Source organism: Centruroides sculpturatus, unplaced genomic scaffold (genome assembly GCF_000671375.1).
Source record: "Centruroides sculpturatus isolate CEXI.00-Female unplaced genomic scaffold, Cexi_2.0 scaffold96, whole genome shotgun sequence".
NCBI lineage: Eukaryota > Metazoa > Arthropoda > Arachnida > Scorpiones > Buthidae > Centruroides > Centruroides sculpturatus.
In genome coordinates, this window is record NW_019384376.1 from 173,827 (window position 1) to 195,475 (window position 21,649).

General features: G+C 34.0%; 1 protein-coding gene across 1 annotated transcript in view; it reads right to left on the minus strand.

Moving 5' to 3' along the window:
• Positions 1-21,649, minus strand: part of LOC111617064 (endothelin-converting enzyme 1-like) — a 51,059-nt gene continuing 29,410 nt past the window's right edge. The window contains exons 12-20 of the mRNA XM_023358402.1: positions 14,416-14,493; positions 5,538-5,643; positions 5,179-5,266; positions 5,023-5,102; positions 2,920-3,077; positions 2,770-2,835; positions 2,594-2,689; positions 377-447; positions 1-185 (exon numbers count right to left, since the gene is read on the minus strand). Coding sequence (XP_023214170.1) covers positions 83-185; positions 377-447; positions 2,594-2,689; positions 2,770-2,835; positions 2,920-3,077; positions 5,023-5,102; positions 5,179-5,266; positions 5,538-5,643; positions 14,416-14,493 — 846 coding nt within the window. The 3' untranslated portion in view covers positions 1-82. The remainder of the gene's footprint in view (positions 186-376; positions 448-2,593; positions 2,690-2,769; positions 2,836-2,919; positions 3,078-5,022; positions 5,103-5,178; positions 5,267-5,537; positions 5,644-14,415; positions 14,494-21,649) is intronic.

Genomic DNA, 21,649 nt, shown 5'->3' on the forward strand with positions numbered 1-21,649 from the left:
AATCTGTATAAACAAATGTCTAATTCAATCAATGGAAAATATTTTATACAAGTTTCGAATTTTAATGTACAGTAAATATATTTCATCCCCACAATCGACATTTATGCTCGGGATTCATGTAACTTTTCAAAGGACAGTTGAAAACTTTAGCAAACTCTGGTGAATTCATTAGAGGAACCAGGACTCTAATCAAAATAAACAAAATTTACAATTATTATTAGTTTAGTATTGTATTTCTTTTATAGCCGTATCCATGATTGAAAGTCTCTGTCAAAAACTAAATGAATTTAATATTGATTTTATTTTAAGCATTTCAATGTTCATTGTCTCCTATTTATACTTTCGATCATGGTAAAGATTATTGTATTATTCTCACCTATATTTTCCGGGACTATGCCAATCATGTTCGAAAGTTTTTTTCATAGATTCGATTGATTCACACCACATCTATACATAAAATAAAATATTTATAAAAAGTTTCTTATTGGAATTAATATCTTTTGAATTATTTATGACAAATCAAAATTCTATAGTGTTTTTATTGTTGTTTATTTATATTCCAGATATATAACAGAATAGCAATGAGATTTTATAAAACAAGGCACATTAAACAATATATAAACATCCAACTATCGCCTGAATGTTCGATCTACAATTCAGCTATTTGAAATAATTAATACGAATTAATTTGCTACTAGAAGTAGGCGTCAGGCATCGGCGGGGCAAGACCTAAATTTGATGTGGGCAAGGTGCATTTCGCGAGGCCCCCTGGTGGCGCAAGAAGACTGATTTTATAAAATAAAAAGCGATTGAAACTGTCAAATTTTTATTACTAAAAATGCAAACTGTATTCTTTAACTATCATTAGAAAACATTAAAGAAACTGAAATTTCCTGCTTTTAGCCTTACTGAACTCCTTAATAATTGTATCGTAATTCAGCTTATATGCTATACTGTATATGCTTCAATAGATAAAAGTGCGAAAGCTGAATGTTTTTCCTGACCCATTGTATTTCTTAAATAATTTTTTATTAGTTTTAATTTTGAAAAGCTCCTTTCAGCGTAGGCAGTACTTACCGGTATTGTTAACAAAATTCGAACGGCAATGTAAATATTTGGGTAAATTTCTTTCAAGTTATTTTCTGTTATGTATTAGAGCAGCTGTTTCACATCTTTAATGAAGTTGGTAAATTTGGAATCATTGTTTGTAATTCTTCATATAATTCGTAAGGTTGTAAGTCACTGCTCTCACTCACTCGCAGGACTGAGTGTAAATCTTGACAGTTTTTTAATATTTGCTCTTTTGGAATATTTTTAACTTACTTAGATCATAGAGAAACCAAAATTTTCAAAATGTTGATTTAAAGATATAAATCCCGAATCCATATTGCATATCATAGAATCAATCCTGGTGTTAAAAAAATGCTTCCTACCTGCTTTTGGGAGACTGTATAGGTTGATCGCTGCCTTCATCATCGAACATTCTTTCCTTTTTGGCTACCCTTTCGTTTTTAAAGTCTTTTGGCAGTTCATAACTGCTATTCTCAATAAATTGACGAGCGTCAGACAAGCATTTTTCGAATCCAGTTTGTCGATATTCTTTGATCCAGTCACAAAATGTACGCAAATGTTCAAGAGCATTGCTTAAATGGACTTGTAAAGATTGCCATAATTTGCTTATGATATTAACACGCGATAATATCTCATACCATACATGTAATGATATGATAAATTCTAAACTGAGCATTTCGTTTAAAACCGAATCATAATCACTGTGTGTCTGATTGTTCCGTTTGATTTTTTAAGCTTTCGATGCATTCAACATCAAATTTAAATAATACGGCCTTCAATCCCTCGATTCTACTTTCTCACCTTGTGTCTGATAAAGGCTTCAAAGTAAGCTTTAATTTGCATTTAATTTGCGTTTGCTGAAACTTGAAAATAGCAAATAAATTTTCTGAATAAAATCAAAAAAATGTTTTTGCTGCCACAGAATTAGCTGCGTCTACCAACAGCAGATTCTAGCTATGACAACCGCAAAGTGTAAAAAATGCCTGGGATTAATATATAATATTCGAGTTTTGACTCCACTATTTACGGAATACTTTACTGCGATACTTTGATTGGCCTTCTAGCCGTTGAGAATCGTAAAAGTAACGTAAACAAACACAATGGGAAATCCCCAGCTCTGGCTGGCAAGGATTCCCCGCGATAGCAACCCAACGCCAGCAAATGTTGCTAGACAAATAAAAACAAATTTGGTATGGCAATATATTTATCGTTATATGAAGAATAAAATTTTTTCGTTGAGTTTACGGCTTTTATGTAAAGCATAAACCTTCGAAGCGCGAGGCTCCTCGGACAGCGAGGCCGTAGGCGGTGGCCCACGTCGCCCACGCCTTACGCCGCCTCTAGCGTCAGGCGCTATCTCTTAACTAAATTTATAATTATAACTTAAATAATTTAGCCGAACTGTAGCCCTATCATTTAGGCGATCGTTGGATGTTTATACATACTCATCGGACTTTACGATATTAGTTACAGTGAACAATATTAACTTATTTGTAATCACATTTCATATGTTTGAATTAACCTGAGCATATCCGATGAAAAACATTTGTTTGTTTGTAAAGTCGAGACCAGGAAGATGAGGTTCTTCTCCGTGGCGTTTAAGATATTTCTCGTAAGCCTGCCGTAATGAAATTATTACAAAAATATTTTTAAAATATCTAGAAATCAAAAAGCATAACTCTAAATGACGATTATTACCCGAAAAGCAACAGTGATTCCACTGTTATCTGCGATGTTATCCCCAATTGTTCGATTTCCATCAATCTGAAAACCATTATGTTTATTTATTTATTTTTTAAACGAAAACATGTTCAAAATATATAAGCGTTTTTAAAAACATAGAGATACCGTAAGATTTCCTTCTAATGGAAATTCCGAGTATTGAAATTGTAGACAATTTTTCTTTTTCTTGTATTGTTCCAAAAATTCTTCAGAAAAATTAATTTTATCTCCTTCTTCATCGTTTACCTCTGTCGAATTTTTCACTTCCTCTTCTGATTCCTCTCCTGTCAGAAATAGAGTTTCATATAACAGATTTTATATTATACTTTTCTATATGTAAACAAAAATTTTTATAGTCGAAAACCAAGAACTTGAGTATCATTTTTATCTGTTAAAATATATTATCAAGCTTAAAATAATAATATAAACAAAAACAATTAGTCGATTAATGTTCGAAAGAGAATAAAAAATTGAACTAGTTAACACAACTGTAAAAAAATTATAAATTCTTTAAAAAGTAATATTTGGACTTATTCAAAAGCGTTCATCAGGTTACACTGAATTCTGAATTCTTTTTATATTTGTGAGGGTCGTAAAAGCGCATCGAAATTGCGACTAATTACGAAACTTTTAAGTCGGAGAGTTTCGAAGATAGAATCGGGTTAAGAGGATATGTTAATGACAGAATCCAGATGGGACGAAAACTTTTTTACGTATTGTAAGACAAACGCGACGCGATGATAAACAGCAGGGGGGAATGTCGACAGAGAGAGAGTAAGCTTTGTCTAGATGTTAGCGAACAAGTGTCGGGTCGAAACAATCGAGAAAAGGGGTTGTTAATGACAAAAGGGGCATCTGTTAAGCACGAATACGTTAGGGAGTAAATGGTCACAAGAACATCTGGTGGACCGTTTAGGTTCAAAGATGTCAGAGGAAAGGGCCATAACGTAGTAAAATACGAGCTCCGTTTAAAAGCTCCGTTATCACCTCTCCGACCTTTTCCCGTCCCGGATCGGTCTCGGGTTTCGCCTAGAAACAAAAGAATGACCAATCGGGGTAAGGAAGTGGGTAAACGAGACCAATCAAGAGGGTGATATTCGGGGAAAATCTTATGAAATCCCCGAATCTCAAAGACAAACAGCCGATTCTCCTCCGGACGAGTGCCGAGAGTACTCCAGGTCCTCCGTCCATCTATCAGCCACGACCGTCCAAGCTTTTCCTCCTGCCAAACAGTGCGAGGGGGAACCAGAACTCCAAACATCACCCGTTCACTGTCGGACTCTTCTTCTTCGAAGCCCCGGGGCACCCACCAGCACCTGACTTCCAACATACCTAGTTATTGTTATTGATACTATGTAAGTTAACTTTATGTCAAAATAAACTGTTTCGTATAAAACACTTGTCATCTTTGTCTCCTACCGCCACCACCCACATACGATTCGCCCCTAGGTTTTCCTGACGCGCAATTAACGTATTGCCCCTAAAAGTCGGCGACCTTACATATTACTCAATCCAATCTATAAAAATAAACATAAGTTTTCTTTAAACTTTTATCACGCAGAGGACACAAAGAAAAAAATAATAAGGATTTAAAAAAAACTAATTATACATACGCCCAAGATTATTTTAACTAAGTAATTTATTTTCATAATTGAAAATTAAGGTAACACAACGTTCAAGCGTTGTTTGTGTTACTTAAATTTTTAATTATCAAAAACAAATTACTCATTAAAAAACTAGTTTCAATGGATTAAAAACAAACATTATACGATATAAAATAGTAATTAGATATGGAATAAGAAACCAAAAAATTATCATAAAATATATTATGAGATATCATAGAAATTAATGTTCCTGAAATTAACTCACATTTATTTAAATTGTGTTTTTATTGCTTTATTTCACGATAGTTATTTTAAAGAATTTTTTATTCACTTCTCTGAAACATTTGCTGTATATTTTTTTTGTTTTTTTGTAATCTGAAAAAAATTCATAATACATTTCTGATTGAAAGAGTTCTGCATTACAGTATTTAAATTTAATTTATTTCTAGTTTTTATTTTTAGTGTTCCTTTATCTTCGAAAAATTATATAAGTTTCTGTTAGTATTTATTCAGTTTTAATTAGGACATTTACAAATTCTTAATGTGTTTAATACATTTCGCATTCTTTCACTAATTTAATCAATTATAATTATTTTTATTATAAAATTCAAATCCTAGATCTTACCCTTTTTTAAATCCAAATGAGCGAATGGGTGTGAATATTCGTGACCAATTACAACGGCGATACCACCAAAATTAAGATAACTATTATAATAAATACGATAAAAATTGTTAGTTATTTTAAAATATACACTTATTCACTTAGATTTTTGATACTTACTGAGGTAATCCATAAGTATAAAAGGGATGATGTAACATTGCTAATGGTATAACTACAATAGACAAAAATTTAATAATATTCATATAAAATTAATATAAATTTATGTTTCAGAACATTTTATAAAATTAATTAGTTAAAATGTGATTTAAAATTAATTAGATAAGATAATTAATTAAATATGCTACTATATTAAAATTCAGTCATCATGTTTTTAACTGATAAATGAATAAAGAAAATTCTTGCCTATTTCTGAACTTTTTGCAAATGCATCAGCCAGCATTGGAACTAATCCTATTCTATTAGAAAAATAACCAATCAGTTTATATAAAACAATTATATTATATTAAGTAAAATTTGCTTATCTTTCTGAATAAATAAATAAACACTTTGATTGAACAAGTCATTGGAAATTATTTGCTTAATCATAGCTAAGATATTTTGGATATAATTATCTGTGATATTGATCTGGAAAAAATTATAATTTTATTTTATATCAAATAATTACTATAATTACTTTTTCGTTACTACAATATCTGTTAAATGTTAATTATCATACGGATTGAAAATTGTTATTGTTTTTAATGTTATTAAAAATTAAATACTACATTTGCTTTAAACAGTAATATTATGTTAAAAAATCGATTTAATATCTTCCATATAAAAAAAACAATAAAAGATGTAAAAAAATTGAATTTAACAATCTATATAAATAAAAATGTAAATGTTCGTTTGTTCAAAATTTTAAATTTACGACAGTTCTTAACCGATTGCTTTGAAATTTTGACACAACTTTGCATTCTAATACGCACGTTTTTATGTTATGTAGATGTTGAAATTCCACCTCCACGGGGGAGAGGGACAAAATTAAGGCTTACAGTGAAGAACTCTGCTTGTATTATACTATTTTATATGCGGGTTTTTGAGTTTTTAATTGCGTTTTAATAGGGTACGTCAAGAGAATGTACACTAAGAAAGAATTTTTCGAAATTCCCTCCCGCGGGGAGTGTTATACATTTATAGTAGATACATTTTGAGCCACAGCAACGCGTGGGCGGGTATAGCTAGTGTTAAATAAATAAAGGCGATGCACCAGGGTTGTGCCCACAAGTGGCCAAGCGGTCTTTGTACCCTGAACACTGGGTGTTATGTCGTGGGTTCGCGCCTCGCTCGGACCGGCTGGCCATGTGGAGTTTTCCGGGTTTTCTCCACGTCTATAACGCCTAAATCGGAGCCAGTTTCTCTTAAAAAGACCTTTCGGAAGGCATCCCCTAGGCAGATCGCCCAAGTGATGCGTTGCCATAACTTAAACAAACAAACGATGCTCGAGGGAGGAGTTTTGGATGTTAACCTTAAACCAGATTTCTCGGTATTGTTTCATTCGAATCTAGAAAAATAGCGAATTGATTGACAAGGTAAGTGGACAAACGAAATTCTCTCTTGAGTACGGAATTTAGACTGAGCTATTATTGACTTACAAGCTACGCTCGAACGTTTTAGAAAAGTTTTAATTTCAGTGTTTCTCTGTCAGAATATTGAACATCGTATTACAGAACTCAATTCAAATGAAATGTTTCAATGTTTTATTTTTTAATTAATCAAGTCCAAAAATTAATTAATTAATTTTTGGACTTGAGGTAGAATGTAATTTTCTTTCTTAGCTCGACTCCTGTTTTTGGTTTTGTTTTGTTTTGTTTTGTTTTGTTGGTTTTGTTGATTTTCGCTTTAAGATGCTTGTAAAAGGCCAACCTGGCCACAGTCTCGTTTTGAGAAATAAAAAAAATAAAAAATATTAGAAAAAAAACAATATATTTCTTTGGGATTTTCCTGAATTAGATAATGAAGATATGTTCTTCTTTATCTAGAGAAACTTTGGAAATGAATATAAAATGAATGATGCTAAAATAGTTTTTTACATGTCGGAGATTGGTGAAGGTTGAGAAAAAAGCATTTATGTAAGAAATTTCTACTAAATTGATAATTGAACGGAAAGTTGCTTGGCACGAATCAGGCTTTGAAATTGTGAAGTGTTGAACGTGTGAGGATCGTAGGCCCGATTTTGCGCTAATTTAAGGTAATTCTTGATCCTATTTCTCTGTCGCGATCGCTAAGAAAACATCGCACAAAAAAACATTAAATATCACTTTTACTGTCAACAACTTTTCGAGAATTATAACAATCGAGTGTAAAATTAAACAACCTATTGTTAAAGGAGGAGGAAGTCAACCGTCGAACAAGTAAATAGAAGACATCGTACAAGTTTCGAGCCTAATTTGGTCATGATAGCTTCACTTAAGCGACATCGTTACATCATTGATAGACACCTCTGACCTCACACCTGCAGATTCGTCACTAAACAAAAGATCACCTGATCATTTTCCTAGGCAAAAACGAATACAAGGACGAAGCACCCGCACTCCGAGACGTTCGTCCCTGAGAGCTTAGAAGAGCTTTATTCACCAGGCACTCGTCAGCCATACCCAGTGGACATCGGTGGGCGCCATACAGCAGGTGAACTTCTCCAGCCACCCTGTTCCCGACAGACTTCCCAAACTTCCCTAGAACGGCGATCACAAGACGGACTCCACGGCAGAAGGAGAAGACTCCTGTCCCGTCACATCTGGAACAGCCTAAAGCGCACTTTGCCATAGTAGACAACGGCTAGACCTGCCGGCACTCATGCAGTTTAGGGGGTACGACTGTGGAGCGGTTTCTTTCGTGAAATTAACCGATTCTAAACAGTCGTTCACCTTAAACTGCACAAGTGCCGGCGGGGCACTGATTCGCCGTTATTCAGCTGTATCTCTCGCAGAGGTATTTAGGTAGAAAGTTTGTAACTCTCTCTCTCTCTCTCCGTGAAAGTAGCTAAACCGGGAACGCCTACGAGCGATACGTTTACGCGTAGTATTTAGTTGTGTTTTTATCCGCTTCTATTAACCTTAGATTTAGATTTTTATATTAAACTTTTGTCGTATTTGTTAACCTGGTTGCCTGTTTTACTCGAACCTCGGACACGATATTGACCAAACCGTCGTCGAATAAGCGGTCTTATGTTGTTGTTGTTGGTTAAGTTATGGCAATGCAACACTTGGGCGATCTGCCTAGGGAGATGCCTTCCGAGAGGTCATTTTAAGAAAAACTGGCCTATTTAGGCGTTACAGGCGTGGAGAAAACTCGAAAAACTCCACGTGACCAGCCGGTCCGAGCGAGGCGCGAACCCACGACCTAAGTCCCAGTATTCAGGGTACAAAGACTGCTTGGCCACCGGTGGGCGATAAGAGGTCTAAAGGCCCCCGGCATCTCACAACTGAAACTCCTTTGCCACCCCGGCATCTCACAAATGAAACTCGCATTTTTGCTCTCTGGGCTTACTTTTTATATTAGCGAGGTTGTGGCCAGAGTTTTCATCTCTAATACGTGAACGTCGAACGTCGAGCGCAGCTATTGTAAGCGACGCTCTACGTTCGACATTGACGTATTAGAGATGAAAACTCCGGCCGCAACCTGGCTATTATACTTTTATTTGAAACGCGATGGAATGATGTGACTTAAAGCAATTTAAATTCGAATGAAGAGAGCGGTTTTCAAGAAGGGAAAAAGATTGTTTCATTAGCGTTTGAATAAAGTTAATTTCTAAATCGTTCACATTTAAAATAAAGATAAAGAATCCTGTCTATTTTGTATAGATAAGAAACATCTTGTTTGTGAAACCGAGGTTAGTCTGTTTAATAGGTAAAACTAGATTAAAATTGATGTACTTCTTCACACTTTAGTTGCATATAGGCCTATTGTTTGGGTTTTAATTGGACTAAAAGGAATTTGTGATAATGCTCGAAGCGCCCTCTATGCTTCGGCATCACTTAACAGGATGGTCGGCATCACTTTGTCCATGCCAGGTCAGGATTTTGACACCACTGTATGTCTTACTGACAGACACAGAAACCGATGACCGCTAAGTTTTTTTTGCGCGAGCGGTCGCGTTATAGGCACTCGGATTCGGGATGGAGAAAGTTTGTGAAACAGCGAGTGAAAGAAGTTGCTTAACGACCAGATCAATATTAACAAATACCCGTTATTAGATAAGTAAGTTACATGTATGTATAAGAGTTTATAACGCTTTATAAGGATTTATAACTAGTTTTATAAGATATCTCTACAAAGTAGCTATTACCATTAATGTCACAGGTCCCTTACTGTGTGTGTGAGAGAGAGAGTTTACAATTATCCGCGGGTGGATAAATACCTTTCGAAATTTGAGGAGACCCGTTCTTTAGTCGTAGGTGAATTCGGAGGATTTTGACGCCTTTCGTCTTAATCGTATAGGATGAGGATTATTTGACGAGTCCAATTGGATCGTTTGTTATATCTTGTTATAATTGATAGGATAGCTTGGTTAGGATCGGCACGACAGGCGATGTATCCGAGATGAGCGACGAACTTTGGAGACAGCGAGCTCACAATGACAGACAAACTCTATGACAGATGTTTCTGTGTCGTCACCGGATATTTCCTTTTATTCGGGATCCTCACCTTCTCCTTCTCATGCCTATCTTTGGTAATGTTGATTTCCTCATGCAATAATGATTTTTGTGGTTAGGTTCCTGGTGACATATTCGATGTGTCAACTGGGAAAAAAGTGATTCTAGCAAAAGATACGTCCATATCCTCCGATAATTAAATTATTTTTTGCTAGAAAAATTTGAACACAAATTAATTTCGAAATTTTTTTCCCACCCGAAAAGTTATCGTAAAATCCAAACCCTCACAATTTCATGAATTTCAAAGTATTCGTTTATTTGTTAATCTTGGATTAAAATATTTTAACTCAATTCCTCAAAGATTTCAGAAATAAATTGATTCTTCAGGCAAGATTTTTGTTTAATTTAGAAAAAATTAGGTTGAGCTATCATCTATTGAGAGTTTCTAGATTAATAAAAGATTAGGTTTCAAGGAAAGTTAGCATTTTTTTCAATGTCGATAATTCAGAAATTTTTTACGATGAATTTACTTTTTCGAATTTAGAAATAAGGCAAATAGAAAATAATCATAGACTGAATTCGTGCTATACGAAGATTTTGCAACATTTGGCGTCTTTGACTTTCATTAATTTTGAGAATCATTTTAAATTAATTCAGGTTATTATACATATTCGATGTAACTATTAGGCTTATAACATCTCAGTTTAAAAACTTTTTTCACAAAAACTACGTTGCGATGCGTTAAAGATTTTAAAATTAATATATTTTGATAAAATATATTTCTAAGATACATAATAAATTGAATAACGATGACAAAGTATTTCCTTTTGATAGAAATGCCAGGTGCAGTTTCTTTATTTATTCGCTTTAGATGCAAATACGAAATTCTTGGAAGTATTTCCAAAGTACATATTGACACATAACAAAAAATCAGGTTCCATTTTCATAATAATATATTTATCTCTTACATGCTGATATATCATCTTAACCGGACTGTCAGGCCTAGACAAGATGCCAAGTGCAGTCATTTAAACACACAAACAGATTTCATTGTCAGTGGTTGCTGACAATGAAAAACAGTTTTGGTGCACGGTAATTCATTAGTTATTTAGATAATGCTTTAGTAAAGTAGACTAATAGAGTGATATTTACTTTACATAATTTAGGAATTTATTTTTAAAATTCAGTTTTCGGTTTGTTTGAACGACTACATTAGGCATCTTACCACGACATCTTAGTGCATTCATTTATATATAATATAATATTATATCATTAATAAATGTGGCGGTTCAAGAATAGAGGTTGCTGACAATGGCAACTTTGGAACCATAGCTACGTCATACGTTAATAGGTTTCCTTACTTCATAGCACATTTAAGTATATAGAACTGTTTTATTTTGAAATAATTTTAGTGGAAAAAAAATGAGTGGTGTGGTATCCTGAATTTTTTCTTTCAGAAATTAGAATGGTATTCAAACGTTGATCATCTTCGGTTTCCAAGCACACAACTAATTCGGAGAATCTGTGCAAATAGAGGTCTATGTTGACGAACTATGGAATTATATAATAATAATAATAATAATAAAGGAGGAGGAAGGGCTGTCTGCTTTTGTAAACTTAGCCCACTACGAAGAGAAATGAGTGAAGAAAGGGTTGAAGGAAGGGTTCTGAAGGGAGAAGTATAAAGGAAAAGGGGAAAAGTAACGCTGAAAAAAGTTATTAGGACCTCAGAGCGCTGCATCGGAAATTATTAATAACCAAAATTACAAAAGTTGACAAGACCGTTATACAGTATTAACAATTACGAGGAATGGTCCGGTTACAGTAAAATGTAAAACCCATTACTAATGGGTAGGTATAAACTAGCCTTGAACACTGCAATGTCACAATAACATTAAGAACAGATTACAATTTTAACACTTAGAGAGAATGTAAATATCAGCTTACTATGATATAATAATACAGATTACACATAAATGGGAATACATATAAATGGGAATTTTTTTTTTTAATCTAGAATTTAAAACTAAACTAATACTAGACAACTAAACTATGTACAGAAGAATTCTACACGGCCGATCAATNCAATCTTCTACTACGCGAACGATTGTAAAATCTCTTTCTCGCGGGCAGGGACCGGCGATATTAATGATAAGGATTAGTTTTTTGTATAATTGTTATAGCTAGCTGAGCGTCTTAACCAACTTCTGTATATTATTGCTATGTAAACAAACGGGTAATGCGAATTATTAAATTCTTAGTAGCGTACACTTCTTCCAGTCGTCTCTCTGGCCATCTCTATCCCGAGTCCAAGCGCCAAAACGAAATTAGCGGCCAGTAAGATTCGACACGTGATTACACAGCTGTTATTAAAACAGCCTTAATTAAAATTGCTGCACGTACAGTACATTAATTTGACAGAACGTTAGAACATCTTAAGCAGTATCTGTAGGAAGTTTGGGGCAGTGGATTTATGAGTTATGAAGGGAAGATGAAATCAGGGAGTGGGCGGAATGTCCAGGTTTCCCAGTTAAGCATGTCTTCGTAGATATCGTATTTATAGAAATGATTAGAATTGGTTTGATTTATTTGGTTATGGCAACGCGACACGTGAGCGAAATTCTAAGGAGAATGCATCCCGAAAAAACTTTTATGTAAAACTGGCCCCAAGTGTTACTAACGCAAAGAAAACCCACGTGGTTACTCCGTTGGCCATGCGCGAACCAACGACGGATTACCGATGTTCGGTGGTTTTATCCACTCGGTTACTGGAGGGTACTTATTGGGCTGCATTTTGAAACAATTGTATCTTATAAATTCTCATTGTCGTTCTTCTGTTTTTCCTTAATCTCGAAAATAGAGTTAGATAGATGAAAGTCGAGACCAGATACGGAAATCGTAAAAGAAAGGGTATCGGAATAACTCTATACGAACTTTCGATTTGTACCGCAAGTTACGTTATTCATTATTTTAATTCAAAAATTTTCCGTTGAATGGTGTTAGATATCTAACCAGTACGACTATATTGCTAGCAAGAAAAGTATGACGTATAGAGGCAAAACACTACTACACTCCACGCAGAAAGTGCTATGTGCTACTTGTCCCAGTAATGTTGTAATGGCGTAACGTATTTCGCGCTATATCACCAATAAATGGCGCTAAATGTAAAGCCAGCAATCAAATGTAGAAAGAAATCCAATCGATAATTTGGGGTGAAATTACGACATGATCTAAGTTCGAAGTATTTCAACGTAACTGCCGAGTTTCGTAGCAATTGGTAGAACGGCCTTGTAATGTATAACAAACAAACAAACATCCTGTTTATATATATATATAGATTTTACACAAAAATCGTTTAGTTCCTAGCCTTCTTCCCGTATAGGAAAGTTTCCGTTTTATAGATGGTCTCTTTAAACAGATTTTACTACATTTGAAAGTTTGGCAATGTATTTTAAAATTTTATATTTACAACTTTATATTTTAACATACGTACAATACAGTACATATATTTCTTTCAACATTCATAACAATTCATAGTAACCTTCAAAGTGGACAAAACCATAATATAATTCAAGACAAAAAGAACGTATCAAAAATATACAGTCAACCCCCCTATAACACGGGTTACTATAGTTCGGATTCCTATATCACGGCGAAAAAATTGCGACAGTATTCGTACAAACATGCTAAAAAACTCGTATAATTCGGTAAAACGTCATCGCCGACTCGTGTCGCGACAGGATTGGTCGAATCTAGACCAATAGCGGATACTGTACAAACCGTTGAGCAGCGGACCTACTAAAAACCAATTTTTATTTAACGTCCATAAAAATTATATTTATATTAATGATGTCTCCAAAGTTTAGCGAAATTTTCGCAAAAAAAAAATAAGGAAGCACGCGGGCGCCATTCGATGACAAGCTCCACGACGAAAACAAGCTTAAGCAATGGCGTAGTCGAACTGTGCACGCTCGGTAAGTAATCCTAAAATTTTTTGTTTATAGCATAGTTTATATGGATTGATCCCAAAAAAGTATTCGTATTTTGGAAATGTTGAGTCGAATTAGACTAGAATCGATTAATTTTATGGAAGAAACCTTTCAAACAGCAGTAGTCCGTAAACTGCATACGTGCCGGGCTGTGATTGGCTGGACTCGTAGAAAATGGGTTCATAAAATCCGGAACGTATCTACCGTGTTTAGGGGGGGTCGACTGTATAAATAAATTATTGTTTGCCTGTGTATAGGCAGTAAATCACTTGCAATAGTGGTGGACTGGACCACTGAGAAATTGGAAATTTCCCTGTGGGTCGTTTTCTCGATGGTAATTTCGGTTTAACCTTACATATATGGGCCTATATTTGGTATGTATGTATAGTACCTCCGTGCCGAAATTTGTTGCCTTTCCTATGGTGATCCCTTGGCAACAGTTTTCAAGTATTTTTTATTTTTATTTCAGATAATTTTCAGGTAATATGTTTAGTCCGTTTGTATTTATATTTATTATCAATATTTTTGCTCAAGATTTTAATTTTGGTAATGATATTTGTTATATTTGCTTTACAGTATGTTTTACAACATTTTTACTGGTAGATAGAATTTACTTATTTATATTGTAATCATTTGCCCGTCCAATCGTGTATGTATTACCTTGAACTATTGATAATAAATCAATTAGTTAAGTAAGTAAATAAATATAATATTTTCGAATAACAAAACAGAATCATTAAAATATATTATTTAAACAGTAGTTTTTCACTTACATTTTCAAACATCTTATTTAAGAATTCCACATTTTGAAAACCATTTTTATATCCGATATTCTGCTGAATTTTTCCCAACTATATTAAAATGAAGAACGAAAAATTAAAGGCAAAATTCTCGATTTAATAAAATTTAAAAATTGACTAAATAAAAATAATTATACTTATATCGTTTTAAATTTAAAACCTAATTTAGTTTTTAATCATGCATATTTGAGGCGAACTAGTAATTTCATTTAATACCAGCATATATGCCTAGGCAAAAGGCAAGCGGAAGAAACATTAAATTTTAAATGATAAAAAAAAATTTGGTTATTTTAGCCTAATATTGTTATATTTATGAAGGGTAAGAGTGAAATGTGAAGGTTTTGAGGAAGCCTGTACTTTCCGCAATATCTTGGAGAATAAACATAAAACTTTTGGCGAAATGAAAAAGGTTAGAAATGTAGAGAACAGAAATATTAATTTAAAAAATTATTTTAAATTAGTCTCACTGATCGGTTATTTGCGATATGGATATTTAGGAAACAAATTATATAATGTGAAGATTTTAAAAAGTTACTATAAAAATTTAAGAACGTAAGTTTCAAAAAGATACAATACAATACATTCATTCATTCATTCATTCATTCATTAGTTTAATTGTACATTTAAAACAAGGTACAAAGTCCTGCCCCGCAGTAAGCATTACAGCAACATATCCGTTACATAGTTCCACCGAGTTACAGTATGCACTGATGAACAAAGCAAAGTGAAAAGAAAAACAAAAAAAAATAAAGAGAAAAAAAAACACAATGACAATAAAAGACCTGAACAAAATATACAGCAGCTTGCTGCAGCATATAACAGATTACTTATCTGCAGGAATATTTTCGCAAAAGAAAGTCGCAGTAAATACAATGATTCTGACAAAGTGTTTAACAGCATTTATCCCGTGCAGAAAATTTGTAAGTCAAAGATTTGAGAATCCCGTGAGTCAATATTTAATATGTGTACAAGTCAAAAAAACAAAGTCCACACAGCTAGTAATTGCAAGTATCAATTCCAACACTTTAAACCCAAAAACAGAGAAAGATGATGAAGCTTACATATTTCTTACAGTCAGCGAACACAAATGTATATAGAGAAGCGACGATCTGCTTATATTAGTTGTTGTGCTAAGAAGCAGAGGGAGCACTATGAATTAAACAATTTGTGCCCTGCAAAGGATTCCATAATTATTAAGGTAAGTAGTCAGCTGTCTTAATATATAAGGCTTTTGCTTTAATGTAGAGTGGACACTCCTTATCAAGTGTGTTATGTTCATGTTTATCTATCACTCCTCAAACAATTAGCACATTTAGGCTTTTCACTTTTCTTTGTACATGTCTTAAACAAATGATCATCACCACAATGACTACAAACTTTCTTATCTGATGGGCAACTTGCCGCCAAATGTCCAAAAGCAAGACATTTGTAGCACTGTCGTACAGGAAAAAAATCATAAACGTTACACGTTTTCCACTAAACAAAAAGATATCCTTGTTTTTTAGTCATTGCCCTAACCTCCGGTGACATTTCTAACACCCATGATAAAAACTCGTCATTTCTCTGTTTGATTGAAAATTGAATGTTTAAAACGTTTTCAAACTCCTCCATCGTGTACTTCTGTGAAAAAATATTCTGTTCAAGCAGGTATTCTAGTAGGTCCTCTTTGGTAATTGAGTTGGGGACTGAAGTCACTTTCATAAGAGGAAGACGCCATCTTGCGTTTCGTGCCTTTAATCTCTCTATTTTGTCTAATTGTTCCTGAAAGTATTCAGCCTCCTCTCTGATAGGAAAATCAACAGCAATTCCACCCTTGTTAATCTTACGAATACGCTCGGTAGGCACCTTATGCAATCTTTGATCAAAAGAATTAGTGAGCAGTGTCTTAGTCTCTTCCGATGTGCTCTCTTTATTATCATTGTAAACTAGAACAGTGTACGTTGGTAACGAAGACTCCTTTTCAGACTGTATTCTTCAAAGAATTAAGATCGCGTTGTAAAATATCTCTATATATTAGAGCAGTAGTCCCTTGAGAACCTTCCAGCCCTAAAAGTGGATGTTTTTCTAAGTCACAAATAGTCTGTTTCACTTCCTGAATAGCCTCTAAATTTTTGTCACTTTGAGCAACAAGCAGCTGTTTGACATCCTCTTTCGTTGCCAACAAATCAAATTTCTGAAGCAGGAAATCTAATATGGTATTTTTCCTAATTACCTCTTCGGCGCTCTTCGCTAATGTAATAAATTTATCTATAATAAATCTAATATGTTCCTCAGTACCCAATCACCCTTTTGGGTTATTACGGAAATATCTCTTTAAATCCACAATGGCTTCCTTAGATTCCTCCAGAAATTCTTCAATAGCCATCACTGAGTATAATAACTTTTAAAATTAATAATTTCCAAAAAATTAATAATATGACGAAAGAACATACGACTTTCGTTAAAAATTCTGGAGTCTTCTTTGGTAAACGTCATTGACCGTTACTATGGCGACAGTCGTTATAGAAGAATTTTCAAAGGTACAATACAATACAATAGAACCGCACTAAAATCGGATGTGCAGCCATTATTATCATCCGGAATGCAAATCTTTTTCATCGGATGCAACTGTGACAACGCGCGAAAGCCCCGTTATACTACGTTTGCACACAATCCACGATTCACTTCGATCTCGATTTACCTACAATCTGGATTGTGACTGTCGCCAGTCGAACGTCGTGCTGTTCGCACAGGCAGTCAGTATAGAAGACACTACGCTGTTTTTGTTTAATATAAACACAAAATGATTAATAAAATTAACATAATATAAATAAAAAATTATTTAGGAATATTTAATAAATATATAACTACTATCACAACACTTTCGGATTACGACAAACTTTTAAATGAAAATGTATTGTAGGTAGAGTTTGTCATTTCCTGGTCTTTTGCTTGTCCCGGGATTCCGGGACAAAAGTGAACTGTTTCCTGGTATTCCAGGAAATCCCGAGATATAATTAATTATTTTTAAGATATAAAATGAATCTTAAAATTGAATGATATAATTATTCTTCATTTTTAAATAACTTAGTAAGTCCTGCAACCTCCAAAATAAAAATAATGTATTAATAATGTGTAAAATATGTATAGAAATTACTTTTGAATTACGTAAATATTTACAGAAAAACTTTATTAAAGTTTGTTGGAAACTGCTTACAACAAAAATGCCTTTAAATTGAGTTGAAAATTTAAAGAAAAAAAAAATGAACTTAGATCAAAGTTCTAAGTTAGAAGGTAATTTTCGTTATTTAATTAAAACATAATACAAAATATTATTGTAAATTTTTATAATAAAATTTTGAAATACAAAGATGGTTATTCAGTCTAGTTCTTATTTTAATAATGAAAAGTTCTGCTACTAAGAATGTCCTTTCCGATTCAATCGATGCAGGTGGAATCGTCTTTAATGCATTTGAGAGAAGAAAGATGTTATGTGTTTTTTCATCTGTACTCTGGAAGATTTCTAGTTCGTTTTCGAGATGCGTTACAGTATTTCTTTTGCCGTCTAGTATTCTTGATTTGTCTATATCGGCTGCTTATTAGAAGCATCAAGATTACAGCCCGATAATTCGGTAGTTCGTTTAACTTTAATAATCAGGTTTATGAAAAAAAACATACTTGCATACTTCGTATTCGTTTGCACTCTTGTCCAATTTGCACAACCCGGCATAATGTGCAGTTATTGAAACTACTGGGCATGGTTAGAAATTAAGACAGAAAAAGCACAATTATTCCAGATATTACAGGTTCTGACAAGTAAAGACTTTTCAGAGTCCTGTCACAAATAAGCTACATATTGATTATTGACAATCTGTGACATGTCATAAGCAAAAATTTATAGCAAAAATAAGCAGGCTTAAAATTAATCAATACAAATGTATTCTGACGGTTTATGAATTTATTATACTTTCTATTTGCAAAATATCCTCAACTTTAACACAAGATAAGAAAAAAGTGAATTTTTAAGAAATTTTCAGGATTTCCCGAGATGACAAGAATTTCCCGGTTGAAAAAACAGCCGGGATCCCGTTGGAGGCCTAATTGTAGTTATATCAAATCTTCGAAGTGACAGACAACTGACCGCGCTTCTCAGGGTAATACTGAGTAGTGTTATTAAGCGAAATGACTACATTGTGACGTCACTTAACAATCCATCTGCAACAAATGCGATACTGAACCTCATGGCGTTCTCATTGACAACTCTACTTTACTGAAAGTTTGATCCGAACTATTCGAGTCTAGACGACTATCGAATGTATACTTAATTACTTAATTTCGTTAGCATATGACAGACGTGACATGGTAACGAAATCAGGAAGGAAGGATCATTTCAGATCCTTGAAATAGTTATGGATCAGTAAGCTGTCGTTAGTTGAGGAAACATTAGAGAGGTTGCGGCCGACGTTTTCATCGCGAAAACGTGTAGGTTGGACGTTCAGCCCTGTCTTCTTGTAAATCTAGAAGTTTGACAATGGCGATTGGAACGTCAGTGGAATCATGCTCGACGTATCAAACACCATTGTCAAACTTCTAGGCTTACAGGAAGGCGGCGCTGAACGTCCAACCTACACGTTTTCGCGATGAAAACGTCGGCCGCGACCTCTCTATTAGAAACTGCCATTAAGGCATGATACCAACATCTCGAATAATAGCAACACTTACAGAACTAGAAAGGAAGACTGCAAAGATACAAATTACTGCATTTATGTCTGGAGTTGGCACATTTTCAATACTTTCTCGGAAGAACAAAAAACTGTCTTGGAAAAGTTAGTTGAAGCGTTTAAGGGTTATTTTACGCCCAATGGTAAATTATTTCATATGTAATGTTCACATTACGTATGAAAGGTTTGTGTTTAACAAAATTGTTGAACGGGAAAACGAAAACTTCGTTTTCCCGTTCAACAAAAGCTGTACTCTTATTCAACAAAAGCATTGTTGAATAAGAGTACAACTTGCGAATTCGGTATCTTGCATGAAAGCCTTATCGCAGACAGAATAGTAGTCAGTGTTTTTAGTGAAATTTATAGTGAAAAGCTTTCCGCTGAGCAAAAATTTAACGGTGGAGAAAACTGTTAAAACATGCAGAGTATATGAACAAGCTTGTAGTCAGTTGACCACTATGAAGAGCGAATCACTAAATGTAGAAGCTGCAAAACGTAAGCAGGAACCTAAAGGCAAAAAGCCTCAAAATGTAGAAATGCTAAATAGAAAACTATGTATGATCTTAAATCTATATGTTCGAAGTGTGGAACTATACATGGTCGGGGTTATTGTATTGCTTATCATAACGAAATTAACGATTATATGTGATATTGTTATCGTCTTCATGTCGCTGTACTGCCCAGCGGTAATAATCAACGTCATGTGGGAGCGGTTGAGTCAAAGATCGATGCCTCATTTACAAACAACACAACCCGTTTATTAGACAATTCACTTACAAAAAATTCTATAGTCACGAAGGATTGAAGTCCTTGTATACTTCGGCGCATAGTCTTTTAAGAAGAAGAGGAAAGTCTGACGACGAAAGTGGTTTCCTATCGCTGACCAAATGTTGCATTCACATTCCAGTTGTCGAACAGGAAACGATGTCCAGTGAGTGCAGATCGGAATTTCCGAAGTTTCTCTCAACGAAGGTCTATAAATTTCGAAGGATACATCGGCAAAGGAGGAAGGTGGAATCTTGCGGGAAGCACACCAGCAAGGGACAGCTTCGTGGGACGCCACGACAAAGAACGAGTGTCCTTGTTACCTGGGTTTAAATATTTTTCCATCTCGCAAATTGTCACTTTACTGGTCATTAATTCTCTTTCTCGGTTCCAGATTAGTCTTTCTCTGTTACCGGGAAAAATTGGACCAGATCAGTTCCCGAGAAAGGCGATTGTGTATGAATACAATTCGACACCGTCTTTCGTTCGGTGTTGAACGAACCTTGTACCTTAACTAATATGTCCTTTTTTGTTCGTCTTGTCATATAAAAAATTTAATTTACTAATTTTTCTTTTTTCGCTTTGTTTTAATATTAAAATAATTTTATTTTTTCCTTTTCCTTTATAATTTAGTTCTCTTATTCCCTTAATTTTAATTAATCGCGAAGATCAAGATTCGTTTTGTTTTGATTTTTGGTGAAAAGAATGTTTTTCATCCCAGCCCAGGGTCTCACACTAGTGATCGCAAATAGTTATTCAAGATACTAATAATTTATGCAAAACAACTATAATCTATAATACAGTGAAAACTGCTTAGGCGACCACCTGCATTCGACGGGCACCTGTCAAAACGGGCAAAAATTTCTGGCACGGAATAGTTTATCCATAGAGTCTTCGTATAAGTTACCTGTATTAAACGACCACCTGCGTAACGCGACCGCGGGCATCGATTTTTGGTCCAAAACAACACACAACACCTGTAATAAGCGACCACTTTCGCGAATGTATCTGGTCTGAACTATTGTAAGAACCATCTCAACAACCTAATTTAATGAATTAATCTAAACTCTCGTTCGAACTCATCCCGGGCATTTCTCCTACCCTTGAAATTAGGTCTAGCAATAAATTAGTCTAGCAACAAAGGAAATTCATTTCAGTTTGTTGGAAAATGTCCGAAATGCAAAGCGCCGTCGTTAGAAGATCGTATTAAAGTTATCACAAAAGCAATTAGCGGCGAAGTTTAACTATGGGAAAACAAAATTTATTTTACTCTAGACTTACAGTATTTTCCTTGGGGGTGTAAAATATTATACACGATACAATTAATCGGCTGATCTCATCGTTTGATAAAATTTATTTTTATTTATTTATTTTGAAGCTCATATACAGTACATGTGCGATAAATAGTTTCTGTATCAACCTACCTTATTTTCACGATGTTTTTAGAAAAATAATATCCAAGTAATTTTCGCACGCAAAATATTCAAAAAACAATAAACGCATTAATGCAAAAATCAGTTTTACTTCCTTTTTCGATTCCGCGATTGTAATGAAATCGTATAATGAGAAAAAATAATAAAATCGTTTTATTATTAATTAATAATTTTTCTTATTGTACTTAATTAATTAAGAAAATATTAAATATTAAAAAAATACAGTATTTTTAAAGTTAAAATAAGATTAAACTAACGAAAACCAAAAGCAAAGTGATGGAGAGATAGGACGCGCTTGTATATTGATGA